The sequence below is a fragment of the Eurypyga helias genome, unplaced genomic scaffold (genome assembly GCF_000690775.1).
Source record: "Eurypyga helias isolate BGI_N326 unplaced genomic scaffold, ASM69077v1 scaffold23602, whole genome shotgun sequence".
Lineage (NCBI taxonomy): Eukaryota > Metazoa > Chordata > Aves > Eurypygiformes > Eurypygidae > Eurypyga > Eurypyga helias.
Genome location: NW_010236911.1, coordinates 60,503 through 71,592, shown reverse-complemented (window position 1 = coordinate 71,592; position 11,090 = coordinate 60,503). Strand labels below are relative to the sequence as shown.

The window sequence follows — 11,090 nt, the reverse complement described above, 5'->3', positions numbered from 1 at the left end:
TGCAAGGAAAACTGTCAGCAAAATAGATGTCACGGTTTGTGCAGTGTACCCTTTCAACTCCAAAGACGTGTCATCAAAGTAAGGGTTTTACAGAAATGAGTGTGCTGCCTTTACCTTGTGTGTCCATAAGATGCCTTCACATACAGCAGTTCCCTTTCACCAGACGGCATCTTAGAGTTCATGCAGACAATCGGTAACGTTCATCTCATCCTCTGCTCACATGTGGTTTATGGCAAAACGCAGAGCATATATTAATATATGTTTATCAGTTAAAAGACTGCCATCCTCTTTAGAGATACAACTCCTGATGTAGGCATAACAAAAGCCCCAAAGGTTAAAATAAGTGTAATCTTGTATGAGAAGTTTTGAGAGTGTGTTCAGCTGGACAGAAGACAATATGCACTGAGAAATAGAATTTTTTGTACTTGTCTGTTATGTCAGTCTCGTTACAGGGAGCCAATTTCAACAGTCCCTAGCTAAGCAAAACACTTCATGAGAGCAGAATCTGTCCGGCACAGATGGCCTGAATTCATGCATTGCTGCTGAGATTCTAACTGTGATTATTCTTCATTTCCTCCTTTTCCCCTCAACTTGTGAATTAGTCTCGTTTGAGGAGACAGGATGTCGGCTTGAAAAGCCACCTGGATCAGCTAGACCAGCGAATAAGTGAGCTGAGATTGGACGTCAGTAAAACCTCCAGTGAATACTTGGATAGTGACAGCCGGCCCAGCTCAGGTAAGGTGCACTTGGTTGTTTATTCCTAGGTGTGTGGTGGTAGGAGAACTGACGGGTGTCAAGTGCTAAGCAAAACTCTCAGTACTGTTTGGTCAGAAACAGTGCTCCATGGCTGAGGTGGAGAGTAGTCATCTGACACAGAACACACTCACTGAACTGGTGGGAATTTTCCTACAAAGTTGATTCAGTTGGAAAATGCTTATCCATTCAAGCAGTATTTTTTTTCTGGATTTTTATTTTATAATGGATATTTTAACCACAAATGGAAAGATGAGGAGACAGATTTATTAATTACCTTGTCCAGTGCAGAATGACCATTGTCAAAGTGGCTGGAGTACTTAATAAAAGTTAGAGACCAACAGCTCTGTCAATGCTCTGCTTGAATCCAAGGTGTGTCCTGAACCTCACTAAAGCTTTGAAGATCACTACCACTGCAGTGCTCTGGCCAAATGAATGTTTGACCATCTGTGTAAAAATGAAACACCTCTATCAAAACACTGAGGAAAAAATGCCCCAACAGTTTGCTGACTAAAGCTCTCATGGACAGAAAGAGATTGAGTTTCAGGTTTCTGGTCTGATTCACAGAGAGTGGTACTGCAGACTTTTGTAGCTAGGATGTCTGTTAAAACCTGTTTCTGTTTTATAGTTTGGGACAATGGAGATACTTCTCTTTAAATAGAATTTTGAACAGCCTTAAGTCTTCAGTGAGACAAGGAATGATTTTTTTTTTTTTTTAATTTGCAGCCGCTTAAGAGTGGGTATATAAAGTGCAAGTTTCTGTTGAGTGTTTAAGTTCAGGAGTTAGGTGCTTAGGCACACACAGTTCAAAAGGAAACTGCTTCCTTTTCTGTTTGCTTTATATAGAGAGGAATAATAAAAGTTCCTATCTTGAATTTAAACTGAGCCTTTTTTAATACTTTCATAATTAGTGGCAATGACCACAGGACCTGGAGAGGGAAGATAGCCTCCATTCTCTGCCCTTAGACATTCCAGCCATCACAGACCTGGCAGCTCTGATCACAGGCTAGTTTTACTCCACTTTCCCATCCAAGCTGTGCTTGTATGCACCTGGCACAAGTTACAACAGCGTAAGACAGCCCCATGTTGCATAACAGTCCCCAAAGACGTTCTCCAGTGAAGAACTTGGTGTGATGATGCTGCACTTCATCCCATCCCACCTTCAGAACTGATCATGCATGTGCGTGCCAAGTGGCTCAGGGCCTAAGTAAATAGCAGAAGCCAAATAAAAGGTGGTTGAATTAGAGTATACCTCTGCTAAAGTTACCCAAATAAATGATCGTTAATTTAGGCCTGTGGCAAATAGCAAATTAAGATGTATTTTATTCTCTGCATATTTCTTCTACAGAGCATGTCTGGTTCCTGTAAATAAGAAATATCTTGCTATTTATTTTAACTCTGCAGGCTTCTATGACCTGAGCGATGGTGGTTCTTGCTCACTCTCAAATTCTTGTACCTCTGTGTACAGTGAGTCCATGTCCTCCTCCCACACCAGTCTCTTGCCCGGCTCTCAACACCCTAAAGCAAGGCTCAGTGTGTTTGACTACCGACCCAAGTCTGCAGATGAAACTACTGTGCACACCACCAGCTTCCAACAGCAGGGAACCCATGTCAGCGATGGATGTCCGATTACAGCTAGCACAGACACTGCAGGGACTCCCTCCAGGTCTCGACCCAGACCGGTGTCCACAGGTAATCGACTGCAGAACTGTATAACTCATTCAAGAGAAGGGCAGAATCTTGGTTATTACATTTAGGACCTAATATGCCAATGTGTAATCAGTATATAGCACTCACTTTCAATAGACAAAGTGAGAATTAATTGAAACCACAGAGCCAAACCTCTTGCTGTCCAACTTTCACTTGTCTCCACCTCTTGTTTACCCATCTGTGAAATGGCATCATATCACTTCTTACTTTGGGCCCTTCTGTGGCCTCAGAGCAACCTTGTGTTAGTGCAGTACATATGGTGGCCCAGCCAGATGTGTGACTGTTCCCCTATAGAAACAGGGAAGCCATAGGGAACATAATTTCTTTAGGGCCTACAAGAAGGCTGGGAGGGGACTTTTTACAAGGGCCTGTAGCAACAGGACAAGGGGTAATGGGTTTAAATTGAAAGTGGGGAGGTTTAGATTAGATATTAGGAAGAAGTTCTTCACGGCGAGGGTGGTGAGGCACTGGAACAGGTTGCCCAGAGAAGCTGTGGATGGCCCATCCCTGGAAGTGTTCAAGGCCAGGCTGGATGAGGCTTTGAGCAACCTGGTCTAGTGGAAAGTGTCCCTGCCCATGGCAGGGGGGTTGGAACTAGATGGTCTTTAAGGCCCCTTCCAACCCAAACCATTCTATGATTCTATGATAATTTCAAGTACCATGTCACTCTGGAGTCGTTCCCACAGATACTTGACCTGAGCTAGCTCACCACTGGCTTGTTTTGAGCAGAAGCAAAGAGACCCACTGTTCTGTACCGGTCTGTGCAGGCACACATGAAATGACAGTGGTAAATTACAGCATAAAGCACAGTTTTCTTAAAAAACTTTTCTTAAAAAAGCTGGGGATGGAGCTGAGCTTAATGATCCGTGGCTTCCATGTTTAGATTACTGATTTCTTGTTTGATCAGAAACTTTCCTGCCTTGCAACATTTTGCTAAGACTACAGGAGCTTTATGGCTTTTTTGGATACGGAGACAGACTAACAGAAAAAGGGATAGCTCGTTTGAAGTAGGGGTGCAGGAGTGGGGCTACAGCCCTCCTTCCTTTTTCCACCACCACCTCCCTTTTTCCTGGCTACAACATCTTACCTTCTTTTGTGTGAGAAATGTAAGTAGTGGGTGTAGTCTTGAAGAAACAACTCTCGCCAAGTTGACCACATTGCAGGAAGTGAGCAAGATGTTACTTTGGAAAAGCATCATTTGGAGCAGAGAAGAAATTTCTCTTTTCCTCTCCTTAGCTTGTCCCTACAGGTAACTGTGGGTACAAACCGATTGCCTCTTCTTTCAGAAAGCTTGCTGAGACTCCACAAGCCCAGCATACTTTTGCCACTTTCCTGGTTTGTTTGCACAGGAGGGCACCGCTACACACTGCCAACAACTTCCTAAAGAATTTTCATTATGAAAATACGTTCTTTGAGAAATCATCATCCTAACCTTTGATGTGTAGCAGGTCTGTAAGTGCCTTAGGTAGGACACTGCAGACAACACCAAATTTAGAAGTCTTTCAAAAGCTTCCTGTCACAAGACAGAAATAGTCACCATAAGTGAAACATGTGGTTGGATTTCATGATTGGGTTTCCTAGTAGCATGAGCAGCCAGGAAATCGGTTAGCTCAGGGTTTGTTGGCACTGAAGTCTGCACGATTGTGCAGAGAAATCCAAGCTAACTGCAGATGATTCCAGTACTCCTGGTACCAGAGGTGACACAGCACCATAAAGCTCTATCGATGACTTGTCTGGATGGAACAGTCTTGCTACACACATGAACATAGCCTGTCCTCTCAGTGCACAGGAGATGCTCCTGAGAGGAAGGGGCAGCAGTCAGGTGTAACTTACAGCAACCTTGACAATACTCCAGAACTTAAGAGGTGGCCATAAATCCCATCTTCAGGGTCTAGGCTTCCTATCTGCCTGAGTTGTTACCCTTACATTTTTTTGTCTGTCAAAGTAAAGGTTCTTTAGTCCATTTTTCCGTGTCCTTTAAGGCTGACTTATTTCTTACTGAAATTAAATATTCTAAGAAGTTAGTTACTTGAGAAAGGCATGAGACTGGTAACGTTATCAAATTAAATGAGAGATCCAGTTAGGGGGTTTCATTGGATTTGGGGTTAAGAAAGAGTAGAGTCACATCACTCTTTGGCCTATGGGATACGTAAGTCATAATGGCTCTCCTGTGTGTGTTGCGTGCTTCTGTTTACTAATGCCTTACAAAAGTAAAATACAAAACAATAAACAACTACAGCATCCAGCATTTAAGAGGTTAAGAAACACTATAACCTAGTGTCTGCTTCAGTCTTCTTAAAGCAGCTGGTTAAGTACTATAGATTTTTCCAAGACACATGATATAAAAGGCTTGGAGGAAAAGCTGGAATTCAAATTTAACCACTTTAAAAAAATTACCATTGACTCTGCATGCTGGATATTTCAGGAATTTCTGACTTATATATGTCCAGAGGACATCTTTATCCTGTTTGGGGGAAAGTGTTCAAAAAATGTATCTGTTGTGTTGGTTAATATTACGTGACATTCAGCTTCGGGCTTTCTGGTTGTTGGATTCGTGTTTATCTCTGCTAAGAAAGATAAATAATCCCATATTTTTGTTTTGTCCTGTTACTCTGTGAATTCTAGAACATTTTTATATATGCACAGATCTGCTTTCATCCAAGTAGCACAGTTTAAATTTCCTGCAAAGGCATGAGTTTTATTATTGGCAGAAAAGGCATTCTAATCTCTCTTGTGCTTAGGTGAATAAAAACCTTGAAGTAATTCAGTGATCTTGGAGGACTGAACCTATTTTCTTAATTCATGCTACTGATTTTAGTAAAAGCTAGCACATACCTCTGACATAGTGCTTTCAGCATAAGCTAGTTTGAATGTTATTGTCTGTGATTTAATTAGGTTATTTATTTTCATCCACTGTGTAGGTGACTTGGAAAGACTCATTCCAGCAGACACTAGATTTCAGAAAGAGACAGATCCCAAATCCATGTGCCGTGCTGGAGACATGCACTTGCTCAGCCTGGACCCCAAATTCCAGAACGACCTTGTCTCCAAGAATGGCATTGATGTGTATCCTTATCCAAGCCCTCTTCATGCTGTGGCTTTACAGAGTCCCCTTTTCTCCCTGATGGGGACATCCCCAGAATCAGACCTCCAGGTTCCTCCCAGCAAACCCAGTGCAACAGGTCCCAGCTTGATTAGGACTAGGCCAACCACTGAGACCAAGCCAGGTGGTTACATCAATAAATTACTGCAGCTGACGAGATGCAAAGGGAACAATCGGGCTGATGCCAGTGAGTGGGTTTCAACAAAGAGCCAGCCAGTCACAATGCACCAGAGACTCATTATAACCCCCAGCGCTGGCGGAGTGAAAATTAACAGCAGCGGTAGCCAGCTGGAAAAACAAGCAAATTCTCTGGAAAGCAACAAAGCTGAAGGGAAACTGCAGAGAGAGGTGCCGGAGCGGGAATGTGCCAAGCAGCAGGAGACTCTTCGCTGTGTGAATGAAGAGCCATCCACTCAGGCTGACGCAGAGCCATCAGCTGTGAATAGTTGTTATCCTGCCAAGTCGGCAGCAAGGGGTTCTCCTCTGGCAGAAGCAACGGAGAGCAGCGTGGAGCGCAGTTCATCCTGCTCGCCGCTGTGCCAGGAGGACTCCAGCCCGGTCTCCTGGAATGCTAAAGCCATCGCACCCAGAAAGCTGCCCCTCAAACGGTGTGGCAATGCCAAATCGTCTAATGCTGTGGGTCACGAGCGAGGGGCACGGGGTGAGTTCGTTCACGCTCAGTTCGTCCCTGCAGAATCCCACCAAGTCCGGGTCAAGTTTGCCAGCTCCAAAACAAAGGCCGTGAAGATAAAGAGGAGGAACAGTGAAAAGGTGCTAAGGCCTGGGAAGCAAGCCTTTTGCATGGAGAAGGTAAGAGGGTCCCATGGGGCTGCCAGGCTGCCTGCTGAGTGGAATCAGCCCCAAAGACCACATGGAGCAAAGAGCCTAGTGCGGAGACCTTCCTATTCCGGTGACGTGACCGGCAGGTCGTGCTCAGAGTCTAGCCTGTTTCCTGCGCAGGTCAGGCTCCCCACCGTGCCATCCGGGCCAGAGCCCTGCAGAGCCTCTGCCAATGAACTGTATTCCCTCGAAGCGGCTTGCGTAGACACAGCCAACAAGAAGAAGCAGCGGAAGTGGCAGTCCACAGTGGAGATCTCTGCCAAGGCCCACCTGGCCAGCCTCTCCAGTAGCTTTGGCCTGGGAGCGCCGAGGCAGCCAGCAAGGAGAGTGGGTGTCCTGCGCACTGTCAGTATGAGGGCTCGCTCCAAGAGCCAGCGCCACGGAGCTTATGCCAAAAGCGAGTCAGACCACTCTGAGTACTCTGCGGAGTGTGCTTCCCTCTTCCACTCCACTATCGCAGAGACCAGCGAAGGGGAGGTCAGCGATTTCACGACTAACCGTTTCGGGGACAGTGAGTCTAGTGAAAGCGATTCGGATGGCAGCAGTGACAGTAGCAGCCTTGCCTTTGACTATGATGAGGGGGATGAAAGTGAGCTGATTTGGCCTGAAGGTTCTGTCAGACAATCCGGAGCTGTCCAAGCTTCTTCCAAACCTCTTCCCCCAGTGCCCAAAATCTGTCGCATCAAAGCTTCAAAGGCACTAAAGAAGAAGATTAGGAGATTCCAACCTGCCTCTCTGAAGGTCATGACCATGGTTTAAGGAGAGCATCTGTTTCTTACAGTGAGGACATCCTGCTGGCTCTCACTTGCAAAACAAGAGAACCCATGTGCAGAGAAAAGGACTTGCTTAGATGAACTGCAAATAACCCCTGAATCAACACAAGGGTCCTTGTCTGTTAATGCCTGGACCTAAATGTCACTATATGTAATTTCCTCTTTTGCCATTTATTCTGTAAATATAGATCTGTGTATATCGTGTGATGCCTTTTTTTACTATGCAGAAGGGTCACCATGGTGAAAATGAAAACAACTTCTGCCGTAAGATTGTACAGGCAGGCTCTTGAATGTTTGTTCATCATATGCACCCACAGAATCAGTCCCAGACACAAAAGCTTCCCAAGAAAGAGTCTCTTCCCAACTAGGTGTTTGGTAGCTCCCTCCCTCTTGTGAGGAATTCTTTGCAGTCTGAAGTCTGCATTAACCATCCAGCTGTCCCTGTGCTCATACAGAAAAGCTTTCAGTGCTCTTCATTGTTTTACTTTCTTTCAGATCAACCATCCCATCCATACCTTCTCCCAAACATCAGGAGGATGAGTCTGTTCTTCTGCATAAACATACTATGTTTGATCAAGAAGGCTAATGTATTTGTAAATGAGAACAAGGCTTCAGTTTGTTTACTGTTTTCAAAATGGGAGTATAGAGTTTTTTTTGTCAAACCACCTCTATGATGTTCCGTGTTATAGTTCATTTGTTGACTGGGTGAAAGAACATGAGGGCTCAGTGCCATGGTGTGTGAATAGCTGGGACTGAGATTATAGCTTTTCCCCTGCAATTGCGAACATAATAAATAATATTTAATGTACTTCTGAAAATTGTGCTTGTGTCTGACTTTGGTGTCTAAAGAAAATTATTCTGAACTCTAACACCGTGTCAGGAATGCAGAGGAGCTTGCTTTGGTGAGACAGATCTGTGTTTTTGTGATCGCTGGGCAGAGGGGCTCTTTTTCACTTTTCAGAGGGTTACTGTACCTCAGTCACAACCAGGGTCCTTTCAGCCTCTACCTCAGGAAACCTGCTTCAGCACCTGCTTCTGAATGAGTGACTTTAAAAACATTATTTGTACTGAGGGTAGGGTAGTGTTTAACCAACTCAGTTAAATTGATGCAATTTTGTGTCAAGACACTCTTAAAACATATATTAATGTATACATAATGTGTTTTGAATGCATTTCAGGGCACCTATGTGAAGCTTTGAATCAGTTGCTAAACCGGTGAAGCGATCTTTTGCGTGTGTGTGTTCAGACAAGCAGTCTTAATTCTTTCCTCTGGGTGCAGCAATCTGGAAGCTGAGCTGAAGTTCATCCTGTGTTTACCAAAGAGCAGGTATTATCCTCCTACCCTGTTTCAGTGCCCAATCTGAGTACATTCCTGGCCTTGGAGATCTAGGCATTACGTCATTCAGCCGAGTGTTCCCCTGAAACAAAAGGCAAGTGCCTTGCAGAAACTGTGGGCAAAAGACGGCTTGTTTACTCCAAGGATTCATTAGCAAACAGAAATATTAGAAGACTAAACTTTTTTACCCAATGCCTCCTGTTCTTTGGAAGCTATGTTTGATTTTTAAACCACTCTATTTTCAAATTTTTGGAAAATGAGGTAGAAATAAGTTACGTGGAGTCCTTCGATTCAAGTATTTGAGCTAGTGCATAGCACCATCCTTACTGCAACTAGGAAAATGGTGTGTTTTAGTCAGTGGAATATGTTCAAACATTTTTTCATGGTCCGTAGAGTATTGGGCATAATCACTCCAGTAGGATTAATGGGAGTTTCACAGGTCTGGTGGTGGTTTCTTGTTCACCATGTCTAGCAACAGAACAAACAAAATAGTGATTTATGCCTTGTTGACTTTCTACACCACAAAAGGATTCTTTTCCCGCTTACACAAAAGGTTTAGTTTGGGGGAGTGTGTCTGAAGTTACATATGAGCCTGTAATCCATTGATTTTCTGTATTGGGGTGGGGTTTATTGGTTAGATAGGAATTTTGAGGGTGTTTCTTTCGTGGGGGAGGAAATTGTTCCTACCTGGAAAACTGCTGTGGGTAGGAGCATTCTGAAAGCTGGTAAAAACTGCCACCCAGCAGCTCCCTACCTTTTTATCAGAGTAAGCTCAAACAATAAGTTTGCGGTCTCACAACTCAGTAAATCCCACTGTAGGGCTGTTAATGCTCTGACAGAAATGTTGCCAGACATGATGAAAGTGCTGATCCAGAATGAACTCGCACTGCCAATTCAAATAAAGGAAAACTATGACAATTTTGTACTGACAAGTTTTACCCCAGATGAGGTATCACGGTCTCTACAGCTCATACTTTCTTCCAGGTCAGATAACGTCTCTTCTCCCAGAGCCAGTGTAAAGCCAACATAAAAGCATAAAGCTGGCATAACCGTCATCATCCTGTGCCTTAGCTAATTTGACAGAAGTAGGATTATGTGCCCACACTTGATTCAGGGGAACCTGTGGTGCTGGAGGGCCCCAGCTTTTTTTGTTGAGGTGTTGCCATGTGCAGTGACTGAGCTGTGGCTTTCTGAGGAGGGCAGAACAGGGAATGCCACCCCTGCTTACTCCAGAACATCAGACCTTCTCCTTAGTACTGCCATTTGGAAACACGGTTTTCCTCTGCTGGAGCAGAAACTGCACTGGGACCAGAGCTCTGTGGAAGGAGACTCTGGTGGCCAATAGTCCAGCTATACTGGCACCAAAAATACAATTTTGGTAAAAATCACTATGTTTTGTTGGCAGGTACAGTGAGAATTTTGGTAACAACTGGGTATGGGTGTGATGCTTGTGGGTACTCTGTCAATCAGAGACTATGGGCTAGCTCTCCTAACAGCACCCAGGAATACCTGCCTCCTAAGGAAACAGGCCTGAAACATTTAAAATCAACAAATATCAATAAATACTCTGATGTACTAGTCTTTTACATGTATACTAGACATCATAAAAACAGCCTTCAGCCCCATACAAAGTCTCGTAGTGAGAATAAGGGATGCCCAGCTTTTCTCGTAGTCATGGCAATATGATACAGAAATATTCACTGTCCACTTTCCCTCTCAGAAGGAATCCACAAAATCTTTACCTTGCAGCATCTTGTAGTATAAATTCCTAAGAGAATGCAAAAAAAGTCAGTCAGTGATTCAGTTAGAAGTCTAGCACCAAACCTGGCACACTTCAGGAGTGAGAAGCTTAGCACTTTCCTTGTGACTGGATTAGCAAGTGTATAGATCTGAGTGTCTGTTTCAAAACAGCTTTATGCAGCCTCCCTGTTGCAGAAGCTAACATCTGTCATCAGCACTCCAAGCTCTCCTGCATCAAAATCATCCACTGCTGAAATCTGCACCAGATCAGCAGTTTCCTTCTGTCAAAGGCAGACATTTGCACTACCATGTAGGAGCAAATTGCTCCTAAACCACAGAGGGAAGGAAAGAAAGGGAAAAAAGAGAGAATAGAAACGGAATTAAGGAAGCTTTAAGAGCAATTTGCAGAATAGATCAGAATTATGATTTTAAAAACTCCATTAATCCCTTTATTGCTCTAACAATTGTGGAACTGGATAATTACCGGTCTTCTTGGCCATGACACAATCTTAGATTTTCCAGTCCATATCCGGTACCCAAACTATGGGATAGAGACAGAGGACTGATGTTGGAGACACCATCGTTCCAACCAGACGTTCATATGAAGTGACTTCTGGTCAGGCAGGGCACTGGTCAAAAGAAAGGCGCTTACCTTGCGGTGAGCCTCGGAACCAGCTACAGATGATTCTCACGCTGGTGAACTTGAGCCCAGTGAGCATTTTAAGGCTGTGCTGGAGCCCGTTTTGTGTTTGCTCACCTGTCCTGGCCCAAAGATCTGAAGGGACGAGAACTGGAGGCAAGTGAGTTCCCAGGAGGAGCTGAGAGGCCGGAGGCA

At 44.3% G+C, this 11,090-nt stretch overlaps 1 protein-coding gene across 1 annotated transcript; it reads left to right on the top strand.

Moving 5' to 3' along the window:
• Positions 1–602: 602 nt before the first annotated feature.
• Positions 603–7,165, top strand: DACT2 (dishevelled-binding antagonist of beta-catenin 2; the record flags this gene model as incomplete). Its single annotated transcript, XM_010147278.1, has 3 exons — positions 603–735; positions 2,158–2,445; positions 5,385–7,165. Coding segments are annotated over 3 exons (2,202 nt in total), but the record flags the coding sequence as incomplete, so codon positions are not given.
• Between the last annotated feature and the right edge of the window lie 3,925 nt (positions 7,166–11,090).